The 26,635-nt window shown below is 43.6% G+C and overlaps 1 protein-coding gene across 5 annotated transcripts in view; it reads right to left on the bottom strand.

The window, feature by feature from the left end:
- ELAPOR1 (endosome-lysosome associated apoptosis and autophagy regulator 1) overlaps positions 1 to 26,545 on the bottom strand; it is a 61,241-nt gene extending 34,696 nt beyond the window's left edge. For 3 of the 5 annotated variants that reach the window (XM_019730522.3, XM_074319206.2, XM_019730524.3), the window contains exon 1: positions 25,941 to 26,357. In XM_019730522.3, the coding sequence (XP_019586081.3) occupies positions 25,941 to 26,096 (156 nt within the window). In that variant the 5' untranslated portion in view covers positions 26,097 to 26,357. The other 2 variants (XM_088799469.1, XM_019730523.3) reach the window with 2 other exon arrangements.
- Positions 26,546 to 26,635: the final 90 nt, after the last annotated feature.

Below are 26,635 nucleotides of genomic sequence, written 5' to 3'. Positions count from 1 at the left end.
CAGGAGGTTTTTAATATTCAAAACAACCTAATGAAGTTGGTACTATTATTACTGTACCACTTTATAGATGGAAAAACTGAGGCATTGAGGGATGAAGTCATTTGTTCAAGGCCATTTGAGTCAACAGCCAGGACCTGTGTTCCAGGCTCCTGGTGTTGAGGTCAGCCTGTGTAGGTACCAGTCACACTTACAGAGTGTGGCTGGGGCCTCCAGGCACTGGCTCTGAAGCTGCTGAAAACTTTGCAAGAAAAGCCAAGGGTATAAAAAACTTTGCAGGGGCCGGCCCGGTGGCTCAGGCGGTTAGAGCTCCATGCTCCTAACTCCGAAGGCTGCTGGTTCGATTTCCACATGGGCCAGTGGGCTCTCAACCACAAGGTTGCCAGTTCAGCTCCTCGAGTCCCACAAGGGATGGTGGGCTCTGCCCCCTGCAACTAGAAACGGCAACTAGACCTGGAGCTGAGCTGCGCCCTCCACAACTAAGATTGAAAGGACAACAACTTGACTTGGAAAAAAAAAAGGCCTGGAAATACACACTGTTCCCCAATAAAGTCCTGTTCCAAAAAAAACCCAAAAAACTTTGCAAACAGGACCCAAGGGGGAAAGAGTCAAGTTCAGAGACGTATGGAATGGGAAGGCTGACAGGTATTTTAAATCTCATTGGAGGACCTCCCCTGTCGTTGACATCTGTTATTTTTGCCGGCCCAGCATCCATTGCTCCCTCCTCTGGCAACAGAGCCTCTGTGCGAGGACACATCCCTTCCTGATTATATTCAGTTTTGGTGGGACTGACAAATGAGGTGGCCAGCGCTTCTCTGCCAAGGCATGGATACATGCCCACGTGAAGCCAATCGGATGCTCTCCTGGGTAAGTGGGAGACGGGGTGAGGGCGTGAGGACACTTAGCCATGACTGGGAAGTAAGGGAAGGATGGGGCAGGAAGAGCTCCTCATGGAAGCGAGGGCTCAGTAGGGACATTTGGTCATTTGACCCTTCTGAGTCTCAGTCTTCTCACCTGTAAACTGAGAAAGTTGGACTTAGGCAATTTCTAATTTCTAAGATTCCTTCCAGTTCTAATATCTTATTTTACGGCTGGTCCTTGCATGGAAATCTGTTCTTTCTTCCACCTTTTTTGTCCTTCCTTCAAAATGGCACATCTCAGCTTTTAAAATAATTATCAAACTAATACGCATTAATTCTAGAAAAGATGAAAATATAGACCAGAATTTTTAAAAATCCCTGCCATAAGTCCACAAAGCAGAGATTATTTCCTGTAACATTTTATTGTATTTCTTTCCAGATTCTTTTACTATACACGTGCATGCGTTTTTAAACACAAAATGAAGAGCATGTGGTATGTGCTTTTGTAGTCTGACCTTTTTGTGTGTGTGTTTTTACATCTTAGGTCACAAGCACTATCTATCTTTAATGGTTGCACCATAGTTTCTTTAAACTATGGTTGGATATTGACTTTTGTCCAGTTTTTCCTTATTTTAAATTTCACTACAATGAAACTTTCTGTGTATCACAGGTTATTTCCTTTGGATAGATTCCCAAATATGAATTTTTTTAAGATTCTTGATCAAGTAGAGAGATTTCTAAGAGAAAACAAACATTTCTAAGTTTTTGTTTGTTTGTTTTTACTTTTTATTATGGTAAATTTCAAATATATATTGTTTAAAAATCAGAATAGAATGACACCCCCGCCACGTACCCATCACCCATCGTCAGTACTTATCCATTTCTACCATTCTTGCCCATTTACCTCCATCTACTCCTCTCCACTTGAAGTTATTTTTTTCACTTTTTTTCTTTTTTTTTTTAGGTAAAATTTGTATACATTGAAATCCACACATCTTAACTGTGAAATTTGGATGAACGGATACACTTGAGTAAAACACTGACAGGGCTGAGAATCACTCCCCAGAGACTTCTGGGGAGAAGGGGACAACTCCCCTGCACCTGTGCCCCACAGACAGAATAGACAGGGCCAACAGCTGTCTCACATCCTGAGTCTTAGCATCACGAGCCACTGCTGCAGAAAGTCACAACCATCCAAGGAAGCAGGGTATCAACACGACTTGGGTTTTTCTTGGCTGGGACAGGGCCTGTGTCAAAAAACAGGTTCTTAAGTAAATCCGGATATTGATTAGAGGCTGCCTCTGGCTCCACCCACAGCCGCAGGCTCCTCCCCTTCTCCTGTCAGCGTCCTTGAAAAGTAGATCCTTTGGAGAGAATGTCAAGATTGAGGCCGGGTGAGCAAGGCAAACACCCCAGCTTGGTCCAGTGGGGTCAGTAGGTGTTTGTTGACTTAGTCGCAAACACCACTTTGCTTGGAAAGCACCTCACTCAGACAGGAGCAGGTCCTATTCAACAGTCTCACCATCAAGGAGAGACTAGCTCTGTGCTTCACGGGAAGAATGAGCTCATCCACTTACCACAGAACCGGGAAGACCATAGAGAAATGTCACAATTTGAGCTTTCGGGGTCCCAAATGAGACTTTCTCTTAGGTCCAGCCCTAGAGTGAGGGTTTCCTGGACTCTTTTCTTTTGTTACTTTGGAGTGCCCTGAGTAGGTTTTGGGTGGACGATCTGGTTGACGCTTCTGGTATAGTGACCTGGCTTTGACCTATTGTGAAGGGTGGGGTGGAAGGTACACACCTTTACTGCTGTCCTCCAGCCTATCAGACTGGAGGTGGCCGCAGGACTTCTCCCTCTCTCCCTCCCTCCTTCCCACCCTTTTCGGGCCAGGCGGCCCACTCAGCAGCCCACTCAGCAGCCGTGTCTCTTGGGCCTTAGGGCTGGGACATCCCAGCTCTGGAGCTCTCCTGCCTAAACCTACTTCTGTCTGATTATCACAATGGCTTGGAGATCAGGTTTAAAATAGAGTCCTGGGCTCTGCCCACTGCGATTCTAGTTCCCCTCCAGATCTTTTTCTCCTTCCTCCCTTTTTGCAAAGTTCACTCTGCGAGGCCTCAAGAGTTCACTTGGAAGCAAATTAATCCCACTTGGAAGCAAATCAGATAAACCAATCTCCCATAAGACAGGGGTCCTTAATCTACCGTCCTTGGACCTTTTCCTCCATACAAACAGGCAAAATGTCTGCAGTTTTCAACAGATCCTCTAAGGAGCCTGTTACACCTTCCTCCACACAGAAAAAACATTAAACTCTGCCATAATGTATTAGTAATTTAAAAACAGCTTAATATTTTCCAGACAACAGCTGTTCACTTTTATTATTATTTTTTAATTAGACATGCAATATTATTTTATATTAGTTTCAGGTGTAAGCTGTTTACTTTTTAACAGGGGGCTGAAATACTTTAAGCCAGAAATTTTCAAATTATGCTGTGGAGTCTAGGGTTTTTGAAAGCAAGTCCCTTTGAAGGGGAGTGGGGATTCTGGATTCCCCCTCTTCATGGAGCAGTGTTATTTTTTAAATCTATTTTACATGTTTGTTCTTCTCAGTTAAGATTTTGTTTGAACCACAATTTTCACACACCAAAAGTTTAACACCACAGCCTTAAAAGCAAAGCACTAGAGGTGCATTTGTAGGCACTGAGGCAGACTGGGGGGGGGGGGGGGGGGGTCAAGGACACCTTTTGGCCTTCACCTCACTTCCTTCTTTCCTCTACCTACAAGCGCCCCCTCTTCCCCAGAGCAGGCCCCACTCCCAGCAGCAGCTAAAGCAAACAGACCCCAAGCAGGCTGTCCCCTGCTGGCTGTCCTCGATCTGTGGGCTGTTGCCTAGCAACAAGGTGCAGGGAGCCCTGGGGCTCCCAGTTGAAGCAGTATGGGGGGGCCTGGCCTTACGTTGCCCCATCTTTCAGCATTTTCTATTCTGCTTTGGGTGTCCAGCTTCCATTTTGATCAAACACAGCAGGGACACTGCTCAGTCGCCCAGGCAGGGCCTGCCTTGCTGGTTTGGCCATGGACACATGTCACTAAGCAGACCCCGGGTCTCTGCATCCAGCTGGGGCAGTTTGGGTCACCATGCTCTGGGCCACGCAGGACGGTAACGTCCAACCTGTCTGTATCTTGAGCTACCTGTCCGTGTTAGGCACAGCTTTGGGCTGGGGCGGGGGGGTGGGGGTGGGGGCCTGGGAGACACTGACAGGCTAATGAGGGAGGTGGCACTGGGGTGATGACCGCCACCATTATTAGTGAGCACGTGTGAGCACCAAAGCACTGGGCTCTGAGCTGGGCACTTCACAGGCATTTTCCTTCATAGCCCCCACAGACCCCCGATATCCCTACTGCTGTGACCTCCTTGTTTATAATTGTAATCTGCTTCCCCTTCCTCTCACTGAGCCTCAAATCCTGAATAACTTCTTTTTGCCATAGCGCTTACCACTTACAAACACGCTTTATAACTCATTCATTACGTATATTGTCTATTTCTGCCCCCTCCAGACCATGTGTAAGCCCCATAAGAACAGGGATCGTTGTTTGTATTCACCACTGTAGCCCAAGTGCCCAGAACACTGCCTGACATATAGTAACTATCGATGAGTTATTTGTTGAGTGACTGAATGTTGGGACGAGGCCATGACTCCAGAGCAGCTCTGGAGCTGTGCAAAGTGCTCTGGATTAGAGCCCAAAGATCTAGACTCTCCTGTCTTCCTGCCACCCCAAGCAGCATGATTGTGGACGAGTTATTAAATATCCCCATGCCTCAGTTCCCTTGCTCATAAAACGGGGATGATAACACTCTGCTAAGATGATTAAAAATCCCCCCCAAAACTGAGTAACATCAGCCTCTCAGGACAATTAGGAGATTCTGTTCAGGAAAGCTCTTTGTAAACTGGTTTAAAAAAAAAAGCAGCAGCAGCAGCAACCAGTTACTGCTATGACTCTGCCTGGAGAGGCTCTCGGAGAGGGTGCCCAAGCCTTTCTCTGCTCTTGCTGGCATAGGGCTGGAGAAAGGAACCCGGTGACATTTTTGGCCTAACAGTGATGAGGACAGCAGCAGAGACCTTTCCCAGTTCCCCCTACTGTTTACTGCGTGCCCTGACTCACCCTCTTCTCTGATGCGTCTTCTCATACATATGAAACAACATCTGTCCCTTTTCCACTTTTTCTCCCTTAGCAAATCCCCCAGAGCTAATCTCTCCAAGAGAAACCGGCTGGCCGCTGACATTTATGACACTTCGTAACTGTGGCCGCTCTGTCAGGGACAGAGGGATTTTCAGTATTGCTTTTTATATATCCCTAAAATCGAAATGGCTTTGTCGCCAGGAAACGAAGTGTTCCTTTATAAATTCCAATCCCTTTCTGATAGGTGAGAGTGTGGTACACACATCCGTCTACAAGGCAGGGCTTTGTGAGATTGTATTTCAAAGGTGTGCTTTTCTTGGTTTTTTAATGAGATCAAAATGTTCCATTAATTTTTTTATTAACCTGAGCTTTTAATCATACATGAAAGAAATAAGCCAGCTAGGTCCTGGCCTACGCAAAACTCTCCAAGGACAGCTTGGTGTTTGGATGTGTTAGCTGTTTATGATGGAGAACACAGAGGATGGACTCCCAGGCTTTGCTCCCTTCTCTCCTCCAAGCCACTGTCCAGTCTACAGCCAGAGTGACCCACCTGAACTGCAGAACAATGTGTCATTGCCCCACTGATGCCCTCAGAGTAAGCATCCAACTCCTTGCAAGGTTTGCAAGGGCCTTCACTCCCCAGCCCCTGCTTACTTCTCCAACCATCTCTCTCTTTATTCCAACCCTATACCCCCACCATCACACTTTGAAATGTTGCCTACTTTACCTCAAAGTCAGCTAAAAATATTCACTAAGTATATGGTGAGGGGATACAAATTTGATCGAGGCAGTCTGGCATATACAGGGACCACTGTGTACAGTTGTAGAGGTTGTGTACTGCACAATCCCAGGACATGCTATTCCCATAACAGAATGTCAGATACTATTGTACAAAATACATACCATAAAATAATAATGCTATAAATATATACATAAACATAAGACTGTGTAGAAAGTAACATATGAGAAATAACATGCTATAAGAATTTTTTAAAAAGAGCGATTTCTTTAATGCCTCCTAGTTTTCTTTTTACCCCCAGTCCATATGCATAATCTCTGGCTTAAAATTCAACCCCTCCAATTCCAATCTGAATAATTAAAATTAATTGAAAGGAACCCCTTGTAACTTGTGTTTTATACTTTGATTTTGTGACAATGCTCATTGTTCTCTGCGCATTCTCCTGCCTCGGATTTTGTTCTCCCAGAGAGAGAAGCCTATGGTCAGGGTTGCAGCATGTCTTCTGTGTACCCCCAGTATCCAGAGGCAGGAAACCTACTTCAGTAGGAAGTCCAAAGGCAGCAGGGCTGCTTCCTGCAGGAGAACTAGGTGGGTGGCAGGGGACAGAGGTGGGAAGAACCCTTACTTTTTATTCTGTACCCCCTTACACTTTTTGACTTATCATGTAGATGAATTACTTGTTCAAACAATTTTTTAATGAAGTATTTTTTAAGTTAATGCCTTATTTATTTATTTGATTAGTTTCAGGTGTACGAAACAGCATAATATTAGACATGTACACCCCCCACAAAGTGATAACCCCAAGTCTACTACCCATCTGACACGGTACATAGTTATTACAACACCATTGACTATATTCCCTATGCTGTACTTCACATCCCGTGACTATCTATCTATCTATCATCTATCTATCTATCTATCTATCTATCTATCTATCTATCTATCTATCTATCTATGTCTATATATAGGTATAGATATATAGACACACACACACACACACACACACACACGGTGCCCAAAAAACGTATACCCATTTTAAGAAAGGAAAAAAACTGTATTAAAATTACACTGATGGTAACCACTTTGAGCACCTCTTATAATTGGAGAAGTCAAAAGTGACTTGAATTCATCTTTTGTTATCGGTGTATATTATTACAACTTTAATACAGTGTTTTCCTTTCTTAAAATGTGTATACCTTTTTGGGGCACCCTCTGTATTTGTATACATTTAATTATAGTTGACATTCAGTATTATTTTATATTAGTTTCAGTGCCTCCCTTAGAGAGGAGCTTTTTTTAGCAGGATTCTTGCAGCTGGGGTGTGGAGAGTACCAGGTGGGGGAAGCCTGCAGCAACATTCACCATTCTACGCAGGAGCTGACACCACAATTGTGTTTCTCAGGTGACTGTGACCCATGAGAAAATGTTCTTTAGAGGAAATATTAGGGAATCAGGAAGTCTTAGCCTGCTGGTGGAGGGAAGGTGATGGAAATGGTTTCTCTACTACGTTTGAAGTCTTATCTGTGCCTCACAAAGGGATCTGATACGCTATGGGCACTAATACGTGTGATGTGTGAGTGCTGGGAACCAGAGAGGCTGAATACACACCTGGTGCGGGCGCCTCTTGTCCTGTAAAATGACAACTGTACTGGTGACGGGTGTAGCTTTGGACGGCTGTGATGTTTGAAAAAGTTCTGAATAAAAATCCCAGGCCATTCTCTGAGACAGTCTCACCCTAGGCCATTGCCAAGTGTCACCAACTGAAATTCTGGCCCAGCCTTCTGCCATCACTGGGAGACTGGAGATGGGTGAGTAGAGAACCAACTCTAGGACATCAGGCCCCTCTGGCCAACCTGATTTTAAAGGCAGTCAGAAGCCCAGCTCTGCTTAGCCCAGGCTCAGCTGCAGCCCAGGACCAAAATCTGGGGCGGGGTTGGGTGGAAGTGTTTTTGGGCAGGTGGTTTTAGAAAAGATTCCTAGCAGTTGACCATGTTTCTGCACGGCAAAGTCCAATCACTGTCCCACAAAGCCGGAAGCTCGTCACTCTGGGCCTCAGTTAATTTCACCTTCATTCTAAAAATAGCTAAGAAATCAGAAAATCTGTACACTTGTGAAGGAGGGAAGAATGCAGATCTTTCTGGGGTGCCCTATACACTTTTTGAGTTGCTTACTATGTGGTTGTATTACATGTTCACTTACCCTCTCCAGAGTAGCACAGGTTTACAACTGAGCCTCTAAGTAAAAGGGTCAGAAGAGAGCATTGCACCCTCTCCTCCCACCCCACAGAAGGCCCTGCCCAGCCCTCCTCACCCCTCAGGTCCCACCCGTCCCAGCTGAAGCATTCTTTCCTGGTCCTTCAGGAAACCGTCCCTGGTCCTTCTGGGAGGCAAGAGCTCTGTCCCCCCCACCACGCATGGACCGATGCTCATAAACTGCCTTGCTCTGTTGTCACTTCTCAGTCCTGGTCCCTATTAGATGGTAAAGTCTCTGACTCATACTTCTGTGTGACAACCCCTTACATGTCTAACTGTGCTTTGCCTGCAACAGACACTCCACAGGTATTTAGGAGAATTTCATATTGTTTTGGAATTCGAGGTCTTCTAATCCACACTCCGACCTCATGCAGGAACCCTGATAGAGACCTGATAGGTGGTGAGAGCTGTTGGTTAGCTGAGAGATTAAAAGCATCTAGAGGCAGAGGAATTTACTCTTGTCAGAGCATTTAGTAATAATTACCTACACTGAAAATTACAAGAATGTTTATAAAAGAATTCAAATAATAAGGGGATGGATGGGATAAAAAGAACAGTTCTCCCTCACCTTTCCTCAATGCACCCTGTGAACGACGTGACGTAATACTTCACAGTACCTATAGCGGTCTGATAGGCCTGTCCAGAAATTTATTGTCTCACAGTTCTGGAGGCAAAAAGTTTGAAATCAAGGTGTTGGCAGGGTTGCTTCCTTTTGAAGCTGTGAGAGAGAATCAGTTCCATGCCTCTCTCCTAGTTTCTGGTGATAAACAGCGATCCTTAGAGTTCCTTGGTTTGTGGCAGCAGAACTCCAATGATAACATGACATGGTGTGTGTGCGTGTGGCCCAATTTCCCCTTTTTATAAAAACACTAATCATTGGATTAGAGTCCACCCAAATGACCCCATCTTAATTTGACTGTATCTGAAAAGACTCTGTTCCTAAATATGGTCCCATTTTGAGGTGCTAGGGTCCCCAGGGGGTACTCTAAGGTACATAGGAATTTTTGGAAGACATAATTCAACCCATAATATTGCACATGCCTCACATTTTCCATTTAGACAAAGAGGAAATCATAGCTATTGGTCCCATGCCATAAAATTTGAGAACAACGTTTTGCACACATAAAAAAGTAAAAGCAAAAGCAGAATCACATTACCGCCTGTGAGGGAAGGAAATGAAATTAATGTTTATCAGGCATCTCTCATAATCCTTGAACTTTGCAAACTTTACCTCTTTATCTTTACGACCACCAAAATTCCTTGACACCAAAGTCTGTCTTATCCACTGTCACGTCCCCACTGCCTAGTGTAGAACCTGGTGCTGCAATAGTCGTACAACAAATATTTGTTGAGTCAACAAACTCTGTGGGGTAGATATTATTTCCCCCATTTTGAGGATGAAACGGGTTCAGAGATGCTCAGGCACGTACGTATGTACGTGCCCCAAAGTCACACAGCGGGTAAGTCAGCTGCAGGATTGGGACCCAAACCCAAGTCCGCCTGTCTTCTAAGCTCTTGTCCTTTCGGTTAAACTGAAACCAGTGGTTCTCCAAGTGTGGCCTCAGGACCGGCAGCCTTTGCACTGACCCGCTGAATCAGTACCTCTAGGGTGGGTGGGGCCAGCAACCTGGGTTTTAGCGAGCCGTCCAGGTGCTGTGACAGCTGCTCAGTGTAGGAACCCCTGCAGCAAGAAGGAAGCTGCTGGAAGGAGTCAAGAGTGGGTGTGGAGTTCGAGATTGGCTTGGTCACTGTTTTCTCTGAGTTGCCTGTGCAATTGCAAGATTTCCCAAAACCTCACCTTCTACTCCAACCATTGTTGCTGTTTTATATGCTGAAAAGTTACATTACCCACTGTTTTTTAAAAGGAGGGAGATAGAGAGAGGAGTGCCCATAGATAATTGTTTAAACAGGAAATCTTTTTTGTTTCCTCTGCTGGAAATAAGACATCATGGAGCTCTGATGAAAACACCACTGAGAACTCCCAAATTCAGTTTCAGCTTCTCCACCCAGAAAAGAGAACTGACAGTTCCCTCTAGGATAAGATTGTCAAGATGCTTTGAAAGCTGCCAAAGGGCTTCGAAGTTGTATGAAGTAATGATGAAGGTGGAACTGACTCAGTCCCACAGAATTTCACCTGCACAGTCATGAAAGAAGAGACTAGAAACACAGGTACAGTTGCCGACTGAACAGATAACCATTTCTTATCAGGAAACCAACAGGAGACAGTCATAAAAGCCAGCTGTTCATCCTGAGGGTTTTAGTGACAGAAGAGGGTGGGAGCCAGATGCCAGCCACACGGGAGAAATCCAGAGCCCTGTGAGGCTGAGAAGACCGGTGCAAGGCCCAAAGCAGGGTTCCCCACTTGGGCTCCGCCTGGAGAAGGTTGTGAGGCTTTGCAGCTTAAAACCTGCAAAGCATCAGAAGCCAAAGCCAGAGGAGGGGAATCGTGCCATTGACTCACCTGCAGTGTGTTCCTTTGGGAAACTATAATATTGCCCATTGTGGAAAGGGTAGCTGGGCTTGGGGGAAGAGGAGCTGGAAGAAAGAAAAGGATCTAAAGCGGAATGCTCAACTTCAAGCCATCTGCCTAAGTTCACTTTCCCATATAGCTGCCACAAGGTAGGAAATGAAATGCTCCTTTTTGCCGGAATAAAGTTGGTGTCCACATTCCTCTGCTCCCTCCCACAGCCCCCCCCCCCCGCCCCCCAAGGCCAGGCACCTGACAGTGCTGGAGGCTCTGGCAACCACCACACACAGATTTCCAAAGGCTCCCCTGGGCCAGCCTGTAGCACCATTACTGGGAACTGAGTCCATCCACATCAGCACCTCTCGCTTTGCAAAAGCAGAAATGGCCTGGGTCCAAGAGTGAAATTTGGTGGAAGAAATTAAGGCAGGAGGCCATTCTCCCTAATTTTCAGGAAAGCCTCAGGTGATCCCTCTACTTTTGAGCCGTCACAGGAGGAAGCAGGACAAATCACCCATCTCCGTATTTTTGTATCTACCGATAAACAAGCCATCTCGCCTTTCCCTCCCACTCCTAGCAGTGCCAACTTCTGTAATGGTTAATAGATAGTAATTAAACATCATATCTACTGGTATTTCAATTTGAGACCAGAGGAAATGACTCTGGCCATGTGAAGACACAGGGAGACACGCAGCGGTGAAGCCATGTGACAATGGAGGCAGAGATTGGAGGGAGGCAGCTGTAAAGTCAGGGAACACCAAGGATTGCTGACAACCATTAGAGAACCTAGAAAGAGGCAAGGAAAGATTTTTCCCTAGAGCCATCAGAGAGAGCACGGCCCTGCCCACACTGTGATTTTGAACTTCTACTAACCTCCATAACTGTGAGAGAAGACATTTCTGTTGTTTTAATACACCTTCCTCGTGGTGCTTTGTTACTGCAGCCCTAGCGAACTAACACAATTAATCAATGTGCATATCTTATTGTTTCTCATTTCTAATTTCCTTCAAATTGAGTACGATGATTAGCTCCTTTGATAAATGAGTCTCACAGCGGGTGAAGTTCCACCTGGGATAGACTCTAGCAGCTGTGCTCTGCCCACTGCGCCTTCCGCTCTGGCTTCATTCCATTATGCCCTTGATCTCTATTTGTAAGCACTTGTTCCTTTAAAGGCTGTATGTGCCATCAGTGTTGGCTTCATATCATATAATAACTCCTCCCTGTCTCTTTTGCTCCATTATGTCCCATAAGCACTAGGTGAATGAATTATTTTAAAGTCGAGAGGATAAAGAATCTAAAATATAAGAGAAAAGGATGATGGTCCATGATCTTGATAGGAAATCTGTCACTGATGTTTTCAGACTGATAGCACTCTGATAATACCTGCTCCAGGTACCAGTATGGAAAGTATCTGTCAATATTGCTAGGAGGCATAAAACACAGAAAAGGTACAGGGTGGAGGAAATGAATGTCAGAAATAATGAGCCCTCAGGTGATCAAAAGAGTACTTCTTATCCCAGCGATGGGGATTCACTCTAGAAAGAACGGGCTTCTTATTATCCAGGGTAAAAAGTATTCTCTTTTAAACATTGGTAATTGTTAAGCAACATAACCACCTAAGGAGAAGCACCCACTCAGTTATTTTAGGGCGCTGGTGAGATGCCTTTGGTCTGGATGACCACTAAGACCACCTAAAACCAGCATTTATGAGGTCACAATTTTTTTTCCCCTTCTTCCGCCTCCCCCCACCCCCACTCCGGTTCAAGCCGTTGTTTCTCAGTCTAGTTGTGTAGGACACAGCTCCCTGCCCCATGCTGGTGTTATGAGCCTTGCCTGCCCCCCAGCTGAGGCAGTCGGTCGGTGGGCTGCTCACAGCAGCCAATGGCAGCTCTCACCGGCTGCCGGCCACTCACGCTGGCCACTGGCCGCTCCTGGCAGCACACAGCAGCCCGCAGCAGCTCACGCCGACCTATGAGGTCACAATTTTATATCTAAATGACACTCCCCAGAGGGAACCAACCTGTCGATCAACTTGATCTTCAGTTGCTCCCACTATAAAGTTAAGATTTTCATAGAGATGGGTTATCAATGACTTTTCTTTAAAAACCTTAGTTTTTAGGTGATCTCAAACTTAAAAGGATGTCTCCTCTTGCAGAGAAGTTCCCGAGCTCTATTTGCACGCTCCCAGCGGTGTCACCTTTATCTGCTCATACTCATTCATGCCCACTCTCTTCAGTTACTCATCATCTGACTAGAATGAGAGTCAGTTAGCGATTGCCTGCATGAAAGATGTGATCACGGTCACACATTCCTCTGACATCTTCCCCGAACCCACCTCCACATGGGAGAAACGAGCTGGTGACTAAAAGAATCAGGAGTAGTCTTTTAGATAACCCAGGACTAAAAACTCTATATGTTCTTTTAAAAATCTGCCTCCACCCCCTCCTCCATAGCTCTTTGCATCTTCTGACTTCCTGCTAACCTGTTACTTACTTTGTATTTAGGCACAGCCCCTTCTTTTCTTTTACAGATGATTTTCATATCTGAATAATATTTATAAATGGAGGCTCTAGCACAAATCTTTTAAATATTTTTTACAAGGAAAATAAGTTGACCCATTAATTCAAAATTTATGAAGCATCTAGTCTGTGTATAGCACAGGGCTTGATGTGCCTGATTTTTCCCACTGCTACTCTGACCCAGAGCCATCCTTAGGAGAATTTGAACAAAGCCAGATATAATTGATGCTTCCTTTATCTTTTTTTCTTGGTGGCTTACTAGCCACGCTTTTATTTTTATATGATTGGGATTGGAGGGTGAAGTAATCAATTTCAAGCAGAAAATGAACCAATTTCAGTTTCCTTTCTAATTCAGAAACAGTTTTCCTTTCTTATCTTGCATGGGGTAGGAAGAGGGATACTTCAATTAGTATGCAGACTTATTACATTAAAGACCAATTATTATTATTATTATTATTATTATTATTATTACCTTTTATATTGTATCATCAGTAAGATTCAGATTTAGAAAATCACATGCCAAGTCTATGAAATTCAATCTATTTTTCACACTGCATTGTTCTGGGGGCCTTTTGAAAATGCCTTTAATAATACATGACAAAATAAAGAAGAAAAATAATTGAAAACCTCATGTTGGACTTCTCAGACTTAAAGGAATTTGAACATGGAGAGCCTAGGAAACATGAAAAATGTATTTTTTTCAGCAGCTGTCACGCACTAACTATAATGATCTGTTCTGTGCTTTATCTGATTTGACATAGGAGGAGAGCTTAAGGAGAAATGTGACAAACAGTACAATTTTTATCACTTAGCAGAGGGACAATACAGACTGAGGAAAAGCTATGAGTTTGACCAACAAATTATTTTCAGAACATTTGGCAAAATGAGCCATCAGGCCATCTACCCTGACTGGGACCAGCTGGCAGCTTGGTAACGGTGACAGGCTCTCCAGCTGGGCCCTCCGTGTCTCAGCGATTCCCAAGTGGGAATGAACTAGGCAGCAGCGCTCACAGCCGAATCCTTCTGACTGCAGATGGAGAAGACTATTGCTGTCTTTTAAATTCCATGTGCCGACTTGACATACATCTATCGAAATATGAAACACTTAAGAGTCTTTGACCCGCAATTTCTACTTTTAAGAATTCATCCTACAGATAGACTCAAACAAGTACGTGTCAGCACACATAAGAGGGTGTGCACTGCAGCGCGGTTACCATGTAATGACTGGAATGGACCTTTTGTCAAGTTTCTGTTTCAATAAATGATGGCACATGAATATAATGCATCACACTTTAGTTGTTAAGAATAATGATGTAGAGGTATCGTAATGAAAACAGTAAAATACAGCCTAGGACAAATATTCTGATCTGATTTGTACAGAAAGTAAAAATAGCAGACAGATGTGCTTGTATAGACATAAAACATTTCAAGAATATATTTCATCAAGTGTCGAAAGACCCCATCTAGAGCTCCCAAGTGACCTCTGAGAGTTTCTGGAAGTTATTACTACAAATAATAGGTAGAATGCTTGCTCATTCTATAGCAAACAATATAAAAAAGTCCCTATACATCATTCGTGTTCTAAATCCCTCCTAAGCTGCTTTCCCCTCCACCTAGCCAGGAGTAAAAACTCTCCACTCTTCGCGCATGCTATGGAGTCTGGGTGAAAGCTGCTTCCAGGGGTGGGCTTCTGGTAATTGGTAGCATCTTAAGGTCTGAAGAGATCCTCTTAGAATAAACTAGAAGAGTCAGTAGCTAGGAGATGGCCACTGCTCTCCACTCTACCTGGGAGGAGACTAGGTTATAGAAATGGCTCTCGGGGAAATGCGCTCTGGGTACATCTAACCCCATACGCAGATTTGGTGGATTCATTTACCCTTTAGATATTCCCTTTACACGCTCTGCCAGCCCTCTCTCCTCTCTTACATTTCCCCACCTAGGTGGTCCTCGGGGAGGACTCTGGCTTGAAAAGTAGAGCTGATACTCACACACAGCCACTACAATTGACTTATAAATGTGGTTAAGTGCTAGTAAAGAAAAGTGAGAACTATGCTGAGAGATTCTGACAAGGAGACCTAATTTAGACTGGGAAGGTTAGAGCAGGCCTCTCTGAGGAGTGGGTTTAAGTGGCGAGCTGAGGATTGGAGGAGTTCAACAGGTGAAAACGGACAGTCTTGCAGGCACAAGAGAGTCTGGTGCTTAAGCAATGGGAAGAAAGCCAATGTGGCTGGGCAACATAATTTTCCACTTGTAAAGTGGAAAAAAAGTATATCCCCATTTTGAAGTTTCAAAAACTACTAAAGGAAGACGGGAAATTTTAATCAAAGGTCCCTGGGGACATGTGTTTGTTTAAAAGTTGTCATTTACTTTTACATTTTAAAGTAATATAGGCTCATAATAATAACAGTTCACATTTATTGAGTGTTCTGTGTATTAACTCATTTAGTCCCAACAAAATTATGAAGTGGGTGCTGCTACCCCACACCATTTCCTCTCCTCTCTCCTGCTTTATTTTTCTTCACAGCATCTTTACCATCTGATATATATTTTTACATATATACATATGTGTGCATATACAGAGGGCGCCAAAAAATGTATACACATTTTAAGAAAGGAAAAAACTGTATTAAAATTACGCTGATGGTCACCACTTTGAGCACCTCTTGTAATGGCAGAAGTCAAATGTGACTTGTGTTCATCTTTTGTTATCGGTATATATTGAATATTACAATTTTAATACATTTTTTCTTTCTTAAAATGTGTATACATGTTTTGGCATCCTCTGTATATATAGTTTTTAAAAATTGCCCACCTCTTCTGTCTAGACTGTAAACACTTTGAGGGCTGGTATTCTTGTATGTTTTATTCACTTCTGTATTGCCAGTGCCTGCCACACAGTAGATGCTCAAAGCTTCCTAAGTGAATCGCCACTTTGTAGATGATGAAACTAAGATACAGATTGATTAGCCTGCCTGAGGTTACTTGGCTGGTAAAAAAGCAGGAGCTCCCGCATCTGGGCTTGTAACCACCACGCTGTTTGCTGCCTGTCCATGCTAACAGTCCAAATTGTGCAAAGGGTGTAAGCTGAAAAGTAAAAGTTCCCCTCCCACCTGCAAATTCCCAGAAGATCTACAAGTATAGAAAAAAAGTCTGGAAAGATGTAACAAACTGTTTACAGTGATATTAACCAGTTATGAAATTTTGGTAAGTTTTATGTCTTTTTTTGCATTCTATATTTCTTGAATTTTTAGAATAAGAAAGTATCATTGTTACAAAAATAATAAAACTATCTAAAATATTATTCAGTAGGTCAAAAGGGAAGAAGGCAGTCTGGAGGTCAGTCCCATTCTCAAATCAATACTTGTATGCTTTCCTTGACTGTGATATTTCTCTACTGTGCTGCAGTTTTCTTGCTGTATTCCTGAAGCTGTGATCTATACCAACAGATACAGTGATTAAAAGTTCTCAGCTGTCATCTTTCCAGCAAGATGCTGAAAGTATATAAAACATCCTGTGATATACTGTAAATTAGTTCTCCTTATAATAATCTCTCATCATATCTTTCACTTTTCTGTCACATCATTTAACCAAATGTATAACTCTAAGTCAATTGGAGTGGTTATTTGTATCAACCTTGCTTTTTTACAGTGCTATACTGTATACATGGCAACAAATTCCTTCCATCCCTCTATGTTCACCTCTTCGAATGTGACTTTGCAGGGCCTCCTATCAAGAGGTGAAGTCTGTTTCATGGCATGTGACTTAGCCAATAGGACATTACAATAGGACATTAGCAAACATGACACAAGCAGAGGCTTGAAAAGAGCTTGCACATTGGGGCTTGCTCTCTTACTGCACTTGGAACTCTGAGATAATCGCATAAATGAGTCTAAACTAGCCTGCTGGAGATTGAGAAGCCACCTGGAAGAGAACCTGGGGACCCCAATCAACAGCCTATCAACTGTCAGACATTTGAGCGAGGCCATCCTCCATCATCTAACTTGCAGTCAACCCACCAGCCTACCACAGTCACATAAGGCCTAACAGAGATCAGCCAACCTGCTTCAGACCAGAAGGACCACCCAGTCATCCCTCAGGGGCGCACGGCTCATAATACCAGCGTGGGCCAGAGAGCTGTGTCCTACACAACTAGACTGAGAAACAACGGCTTGAACCGGAGGGGGGGGGAGAGGCAGAGGAAAGGGGGGGAAAACAAACAAACAAACAAACAAACAAACAAAACTAAATCTTACAAGACTACATTCAGTATGAATATATTTTTATAAAGGTCAAAAATAAACAAAACTAAAGTTTTTGTTTAGGGATATATATATATATATATATATATATATATATATATATAGAGAGAGAGAGAGAGAGAGAGAGAGAGAGAGAGAGAGAGAGAAAGAGAGAGTGAAAAGATAAGGGAACATAAACCAAAATTTGGGACAGCAGTTACCTCTGGGGCTGGAGTTGGGGATAGGCCTCAAGAAGCTTTGTGAGCATGGATTATGTTCTAGTTCCTAAATTGGGTGGTGAGTTAATAGCTTACATATGTGTATGTATATTTGGTATGTATTATTACATAAGTAAATAAATTTAACTAGTGAATGGAAAAAAGTAGAGAAAATGAATGTGCTCAAAAGTAATGAAATAAAAGAAATGAATATTAAAATAACAGTGAGTTTTTTTATGCTATAAAGTTGGGAAAGATGAGGAAAAACTGTGTTGTGATGATGGTAGGGAGAAAAAAATCTCATGCACTACTAGTAAGAGAATAAACTGATTACAAAAACTTTTGGAAAGCAATTTAGAAATACAATGAGAAGACTGAAAATGATCTCTCATCCAGCAATTCTATTTCTAGGAATTTATTCCCAGAAAATAATGACAGATGTGCTAAAAGGTGTATGTAAAAAGTGACTCATCTTTGCAATGTTCATAATAGCCGAAAGTTAGAAATAACCTATGTGTTCAACAACAGGGGATTGGTTAAATAAATTCTATCAGTGGAGCTCATGTAATGATTCATCTATTACATTCATTTATTGAGGGCACCCAATGCGCCAAATACTATCTGGGGTGTTGGAGATACAGCATTAAACAAAACACAAAATTCCCTGCCTTCATGGAGTGCTCCTGGGGAAGGACAGAAATAGTAAAATAAATAAAGCATAGAGTATGTTAGGGAGTGGTAGGTGTTCTGGAGAAAATAAAACAGAAAATGGGATAGGGAGTAGGATGACATTTCAACAAAACCTGAAGGGGACTAGAAAATCAGCCGGACATCCTGGGGAAGAGCCTTTCAAGCAGAGAAAACAGCAGTCCGCCAAGACCCTGAGATGGTAGTTTGCCTGCAGGTCTGAGAAATAGCAAGGAGGCTGATGAGGCTGGAGAGGAGAAGCACGTTGTGTCTAGGGCCTTGTAGGCCATTACTTGTATAAGGAGCTGGTTTCTACTCTGCAATGGGGAGTTTTGGAAGATTTTGAGCAGAGGAGAGACAAAATCTGTCTTATTTTCAATAGGTTTACTCTGGCTGAACACTAGACAGTAAACTGGCAGAGTGGAAGCAAAGAAACCAGCAAGGAGGCTTTTGTAATCTTCTAGGTAAGAGGCGGTAGTGTCATGGAACAGCATGAGTGGCAGTGGAGGTATAACAAGCTGTCAAATTCTGGATATATTTTGAGGATAGAGCTAACAAGATTTTCTTATGAACTGGATATAGGGAGTACGAGAGAGAAGAGTCAGGACTTGGGGCCTGAGCAACTGGAAGGATGGGATTGCCATTAGCTGAGATGAGGAAGATTCTGGAGGCACATGTTGGATGGTGGTGGGGAAAGCAGTATTTTGGACATGGTAAATCTGAGCTGCCAATCAAATATGTACACAGAGAGGTCATTTATGCAGCTGATGTACAAGTCTAGAGTTCAGGGATGAGGTCTAGACTGGAAGTATGAATTTGGAAGTCACTGATGTACAGATGCTGTGTAAAGACATGATGCTGGATGAGAGAATGAAGGGAATGAAAATAGAAGAGGTTGGGAAGAGTCAGAGAGAGAGAGAGAGAGAGAGAGAGAGAGAGAGAGAGAGAGAGAGAGAGAGGAAGAAGAAGAAAAAGAGGGAGGGAAGGAAGGAGGGGAAAAGGTTGACAGAATCTTGGGGAACTGCCAGGGTTAGAGCTCAAGGACATGAGAGGGAAAATCAATCAAGGGGACAGAGAAGGAGCCACCAAGGGGATAGGAAAAAATTACCCAGGAGAGGTGGTGTCCTGGAAGCCAAGAGAAGAAAATGTTCCTAGGAGGGGAAGGTGATCGTAGCTCTACCACATGCTGGAGGTGACGTTCGATTTGGATGGAGAAATTACCACTGGATTGAGTAAGAGCAGTTTTGGTCGAGTTGTGGAGCTGAAAGTCAGCTTGGAGAGGATTCACGAGAGAAGGGAAGTGGATTTAGAGAGTAGTTATAGACAAGATGTCCAAGGGCTTTTGCCATAAAGGGGAGCAGTAAAATAGGGTGGCAACTGGAGGGGGAAGGGACACTCAAGAGAAGTTGTCGGGGGTTTCCCCCCCTATTTTCTAAGGTAGGAGAAATAATAGCACATGTGAAGATTGATAGGAATGGTTCAGTAAAGGGGGAAAATGGATGAGGTGAGAAAGAAGGGAGACTTGCTGAGTCTACATTAAAAAGGTGCGAGTGGATGGGCCTCAAGCAGGTGGTCAAAGTGAAAGCGTTGGCAGTAGATTAGCCAGCGTAGTTCATCCAGTTCCCCATTAAAATGATGTCAAACAAAACCATTTAATGACTTAGAATGATTTCCTGTTTAGTTTTTAAAAAACAGATCATAAAACAGTAACAAGCACCATATTTATGAAGCACTAAGCTTAATTCAGTGCAAAAGTGCTTTGCTTAATCCTTCCACCAAACCATAAAAGACCATAAAAGAACTAAATTATCTCTGTTTTCCAGATGAAAAATTGAGGCGAAGAAAGGTGATATCTTGCCCCACATAATGTAGCTGGAATGACTAGGATTCGACTGCAGCTGCCAGACTTGCAAGGCCGTTACTCCAGGCTAACACTGTCCCATGGAAATACAACGCGAGTCACATACAAGATTTAAAATTTTCCAGTAGGCACATTAAAAAAAGTAAAAAGACACAGGTGACATTAATTTTAACACATTTTATTTGGATAATATCTAAAACATTATCATTTCCACATGGACTCAGTATAAAATATTGAGATATTTTTACATTCTTTTTTCTGTATAGCTGGTCCTCAAATAATGTCATTCTGTTCAACATCATTTTGTTCTTAATGATGAGAAAAAGAAATTGATTCTGTGTGGAGTTGGCATGTTTTCCTCATGTCTCCATGGGTTTTGCTTGGGTTTGCCATTTTCTCTCACATTCCAGAGATGTGAACTACACTGTCCCAATCTGAGTGAGTGTGGGTGTGGGTGTGAGTGGCCCTGACATGGAAGGGCATCCTGTCCAGGGTGGGTGCCCACCTGGTGCCCTGAGCTGCTGGAATGGGCTCCAGCCACCCTTGACCCTGAACTAGAATAAGTAGGTTGAAAAATCATTATCTTAGAGGTTTCTATCAATCTTTCTTAAATGTATGTATAGCTCATGTTTGTTTCAATGTTTAATATTAGAAGTGTTTTGGGTCTTTGTTTAGAAGTTCAGTGATACTTTTATAACCAGAACTATGCCCTAGGAACTTAACTCTTGTTTCTATCAATTAGCCTGTGGTAAAACTGGTTGGTTATCCGGCGTTTTGCTTCAAGTCACAGTTTCTAAGAACCTAGTGATGATGTTACGCGTACTGTACTTACTGTACTGTCTTCCAAATCTGACGTGTACCACTAGCCACATCTCAGGTGCTCAAAAACCACATGAGACTGGGTGGCAACCTCTCCCAGACAGCACAAGTTCAGACTCTTAACTGCTCTTCTCTCCTGCTGCTCTTTCACAAGTTCTATCAACTTTTTCCTCAGAATATCTGTCACATCTACTCTTTTTTCCTTTTCAATTCAATCGACTTTTACCACCATTGGATTCTTAATTTTGTACCGCTATAAAACCATGTTAATTATACTTTTACTAAAAATCTCACTATTTTTTTTTTAATTGGGGTATATTAGGGAATGGTGTGTTTCTCCAGGGCCCATCAGCTCCAAGTTGTTGTCCTTCAATCTAGTTGCAGGGGGCGCAGCCCACCATCCCCTGCATGAATTGAACTGGCAACCTTGTTGTTAAGAGCTCACGCTCTAACCATCTGAGCCATCCGGCTGCCCTAAAAATCTCACTGTTGCAGCCAACATTTATTGAGTGCTTACTATACACCAGGAACTGTTCTAAAGAATTTCCATGTACTCTATTAATATTCCCGTCTTAAAGATGAAGAAATCGAGGCACGAGGAGATTAAATAAGTCTCCTGAGGTCATACAGTTGCTTGAGTGGAGAAGCTGGAAATTGAACCCTGCCTGTCCAGTTTTAGCCAGATATCATATACATTAAAATGATAATTTGAGTGATAGGTGATTTTTACCATCTTTTTATTTACCTATATTTTCCAATTTTTCTGCAAATGAAATGTATCACTTTTGTAATTTTTAAAGTTGTTTTTTTTTAAGTAAAGTCAGGTGATTATCAGACTGATTCAGTTTTACTGTTACTCTTACCGTGAGACAGGAGAACAGACAAAATGACTCCTTAGATGTCTTCAGATCTCAAGAATCTATTATTCTTTAACCCCCTCTGATAGTAAACAAGAACAGTCCATCTTGCTACTCTATAAATATGTCTTGATAAGTGGAAAATTTTAATTTTCTCTCTTCACCAAATATGACAGGATGTTTTAAGCATCCAACCTTGATGGTTCCCAACCAAAGGAGTCATTTTAAATCTTGTATTTTTGGTGAAATATTTCCTGAAAGCTCAGGGCTCCTGACTGTTTTCTAGATCATTTCTCTGTGGAGTTCAAACCTTGAATAATGTGTTAGAACAAATACAGAGAGAACTGTAAAAGTCTAGAAGCCGTGATCATACTGTGAGGGAGTGTGCCAAAGTCTCAGGACTTGTCCCACCTCGTCCAGGGGCTGGTCCCAGAGAAGTCAGAACTATGAAAGGTGGTTACTCCTTCCCCAAAGCTGTTCTTTCTGCATCGTGGCGAGCAGCTCTTCCCGTTCTCCCACTCGGAAATCCTGACAGAAAGCCTCCGCTTGCCCCTCTCCATCACCTCACACTTTCAATCAATTGCCAAATCCTCTCACACGCACCTTCAGCACACTTTTCCCATCTATCCTTTTCCCCTTATCCCACTGCCACCATCCCGGTGCAGTCCCTTTATTAACCTTCTCCTTGACCTCAGTAAAATCTTCTGAACTGGTCTCCTTGCTCCCATCTCGCTGTTCTCAGCTCTGGCCTACCGCAACCATGCTTATTTCATACTCATGCTAATCCACTCTGAGCGGGCTGCCGTCCGTGCCAGAAATCCTTCAGGGATTCTCCACTCAGTCTCTGATTTTGCAACCTGGATTTCTAGTGTAACCACACTTACTCTACATTTCAGCCAGCGGGTCTGAAATTCCCAGGATCTTTCACATTTTCTACCTGTTGACCTTTCCTCAGGCTCCTCTCTGTATCTAGAAAGCACCCGCCCCCCCCCCCCCCATCTCTGCTCATTGAAATTCTGCTGATTATTCCAGAAGCAGGTCAAGTGCCAACTGCTTAAATACGTTTTCTTCCTTTCCTGTCAACCTCTGTATTGCCACCCCTGCACTGATTACCACATGTTCACCTTACATCATCATTTATCACGATTTGTGCCTACCAATATTTCTTTAGCACCTATGACATGTCGAAGGTATGTACTAGGCACCTGTGTTACCTAATTGAATGTAATCCTCACAACAGCCTATGAGGTCGGTATCACCATCCCATTTTACAGATCAGGAATCTGAGGCCGTCAGAAGTTAATAAACTTGCTCGAAGCAGCGTCCTTACTAAGTGGCAGAGTTATCACTCATTCAACAAATTTTATTACAGGCCATGTCTGCCAGACTCCTCAGCCCTACAGGCTTTTCCATATAGACTGGGAAGTCCCTTTGGGGGCAATTAGCCCTGAAGCCTGAGGTGAGGCAGATCTGTTAAAGGCAGTTTTCTGCTCCTCTCTCATTTGATTTAGTTAGATTCATTGTGCTATAGGAAATGCTCTTTGGCTCTCAGCACTTAGCCTGGGCTAGCACAGGGAGGGCTAAAGAAATGATTCATGAAGACAAACACTCTACAGGATGTTTAATTCCACTGGTGACCCTGATGATTGGAAAACTGTTGAAGGAATGTCAAGCCCCGCTCACGTTTGGCGATCTAGAACTTGCTATGCTCTGCCACAAGTTGAAGCCACCTGCTAAACGTATCTGTTCCCTGATTAGACCAGAGGGATGCCTCAGGTTTCAGAAACAAGGCTGGAACAGCACTGTTGTCATAAAGGTCAGCCTTGCACGGATAAGGATCCCTGCCTTTAACACCCTGTGTAGACTCACAGAAAAAAAGTCACAGGAAGATTAAGAACAGAGAAGGTACCCTACTCTGAATTGGATTTTTATCATGTAGGGTTGGAAGCCCTGAAACTTGTTGGGTCAGTTCATATTGCCAAAGGAAGACTATTATAATAATGGGTTTATTCTCTTCCTTACTATTTTGAAGTCAAGGGTGTTCAGCGGCCACTGTTTGCTCAAGGAGAGTGTAAACAGGATTTGCTGACGCCCATGGCCAATGAGCACGAGTCCGAAGACACTGGCACTCTGGCAAGGGGTGTGGATCTACTGGTAAAGAAACTGAACGGGAAAGGGGGTTAAGTAACTCTAATTTGTGTTTTACTTGTATGGTTTTCTTTCAATCCTCAAAACAATTCCTTTGAGGTAGGTGTTATTGAAATACCTATTCTATAGATCCAAAAACTGGGTGGTAAGTAAGAGGCAGGGACTGGAACCCTGCTGTGTTGAGGTCCACAGCTTTCTACCATCCTAAGCTCATGCTCTGTGGCAAGACCTTTTGCTTAGGCAAATGTCGGTCATTTAAAAAGGACTAAAGGCAATATTTATACACAAGTTAGAGTTCTCAAGTGTCCATATTCTTCCCTCCGTCCAAACCAAGATGATACGATGTGTTAAATTTCTTAAATGTCTCACATTTTCCATTGTTAACGAAGTTCTCAACAAGAAGTGGTAGTTGAACTGTAAGATTCTTACCTTCCACTCAGGAGACTCCCAGGTTGGATTCTTAGGCAAGTGGGCTTCTTTGAACTGGTTATTTTGGTTGATTAGAGACCACAAGCCCCCAGGGCAAGTAAGTCAGTCGCTGACAAAATCATCCTGTTCCCAGCCACCTCTAAACAGGTCATAAAGTAGCTGGGTGGGAGTGTAGATGGCTCAGGGCAGGCAGTCACTGGGATGGATAAAAGTTACCAAAAATCCCACTGACTAGAGTCACTTAATTGTGTCATAGTCATCGATGCAAACATCTTTATTCACACAAAAATCCTCAGCTCTCCCCCTTCCTACTGCTTCATGATCTGTTATGTCTAATGGTTGGAACATCTTCATAATAATATTTTCCCATATGGGATGGGGTTGTTGTTGCTACCGTGTTTCCCCAAAAATAAGACCTAGCCGGACAATCAGCTCTAATGCATCTTTTGGAGTAAAAATTAATATAAGACCCGGTATATTTTATATTACATTATATTATATTATTATATTATATTATACCCAGTCTTATAGTAGAATAAGACCGGGTCTTATATTAATTTTTGCTTCAAAAGACGCATTAGAGCTGATTGTCCGGCTAGGTCTCATTTTGGGGGAAACACGGTAACCAGTTAACAATGACAATTATAAAAAATATTTCAACCTCTCAAAACCTTAGCCAAGTATAACATTTGGGACTACTTTTACAGGACTAGAGTCTTGATGCATTACTAAGTTTTTTACATCTCACAGAGATAAGCAGAACAACTTTTATTATGCCTTCCCCCGTGCAGTTCTTGTAAATATTTGTTGCTGCCTCTGCCATATGGTTAAAAAAAGTTACTCAGAACACAACCAAATATTATTATTTCAATACTATAAAGACTGCTGAGTTTTGTTACTTCTTAATACCTTTTTGTATCCCTCGGAAAGAACGTTCAGAAGGCATTTTTTGGCTGGAAGATATTCATTACTTATTGTTTGAATGATGAACATTTTAGAAACATCTTGAAAAAGACTTATGACATATGTCCACAGAGGTCCAGAGAAGGAAAATAGAGATTGGCAGAAAGTGAGACATTACAGAACTCAAAAGTCTGGTCAAAGCTGGTTCATGTGCTGTCAGGTATACTAAGCAAAGCACATGGGGAGACAGATGATGGGATCTTTCAGTCCCTCCTGCACATTTCCAACCTTTACACTCCTTTTCTGAAGCCGTGATAAAACCACAAGGATTCCCCTTTCACTCCACTGCTTTCCTCTGGCCTTCCTAACTCTTTTCTTACCCCACGTACCCTTTCCCACTTTCTATTTTGCCCCTCTGTTGATAATCTTCTGTTTTTAACCACTTTTGAGGTAATTTCACTCCAGCTGGAAAACAACCCATGTCTTCTCCTTCCCTTATTCCCGGGTCCAGAGACCCAGATGCCTCCGGGGCTCCTTAGAGCTGGGACCTTTCTCCCCGAACCCAGCAGCCCAAACTGTAAGGATGAGCTGTTGCTTGAGTGTTACAGGGAGCTGACCTCTCCGTGATGCCAACCTGCTCCTCGCTCCATCCCCAAAGAAACCTAAACTCCGTGGCCTCTGAAACTAAACTGTCTGTGCCTAGGTTCCCAAGGTCTCCGCTGGGATCCAAAATTTTTCTGACTGGCGGGGGGTCGGGTCCGGGAGGACAGTACCTCTTTGCAGGCATGAAGCTCCGGTCCCGCTCCCTGAGTCACCTGGAAGGCGGTCCCAACCCAGAGCAGGAGCCGCAGAAGCCGGAGTGTGCGCCGCTCAGTTCTTCCCCTGCCTCGGGCAGAGGGCTGGAGGAGGCTGCGCCCAGGCTCAGCCATAGCGTTGTCCAGAACCGGCCGCAGCAGCGGCTCAGGTGCTGCGGCTGCTGCTACCGCGGGCAGACAGCAGGAAAAAAGGGGAGGGAGATTCACAGGGGGAGGGTGCAAGGGGCTGGGCTCGCTTCAGTCACCTCCCTGCGGCTACGCCAAGGCTGCCCATCCTTCCTCCTTCCTCTTTTCCTCCTCCCACCCACGTCGCCTTGGCAACCGCCTCCTCTTTGCCTCCGCGCGGGTGGGGCAGGGACCACGCGATGCTCTGCCGCTCACCTGCGGGTCTCCATGGCAGCCGCCGCCGCTGGCTCGCGCCGCGTGGGAGTGCGCGCGCCCGGGGTCTGCAACCGGCCCAACAGGCGGGCACAGAGCTCTTTTAAGGAACGCGGTGGACGCATCCTCCAAGCCATCGCCACCAAATTCATGTTTTCCACTGCCCTTTCGGCGATGGCCTATTTGTGAGCATCTCTAATTTTGCAGGTGTGGTGTTGGACAAATACGTACTAAGCACCTCCTGTGTGTGAAGCGATAGAAAGATTGAGAGATGT

This window comes from Rhinolophus sinicus, chromosome 7, assembly GCF_057876585.1.
Source record: "Rhinolophus sinicus isolate RSI-liver-muscle chromosome 7, RSI-T2T, whole genome shotgun sequence".
NCBI classification, from domain to species: Eukaryota; Metazoa; Chordata; class Mammalia; order Chiroptera; family Rhinolophidae; genus Rhinolophus; species Rhinolophus sinicus.
Note: the sequence above shows the minus strand (reverse complement) of the source record. Positions and strands in the feature narration are given on the sequence as shown.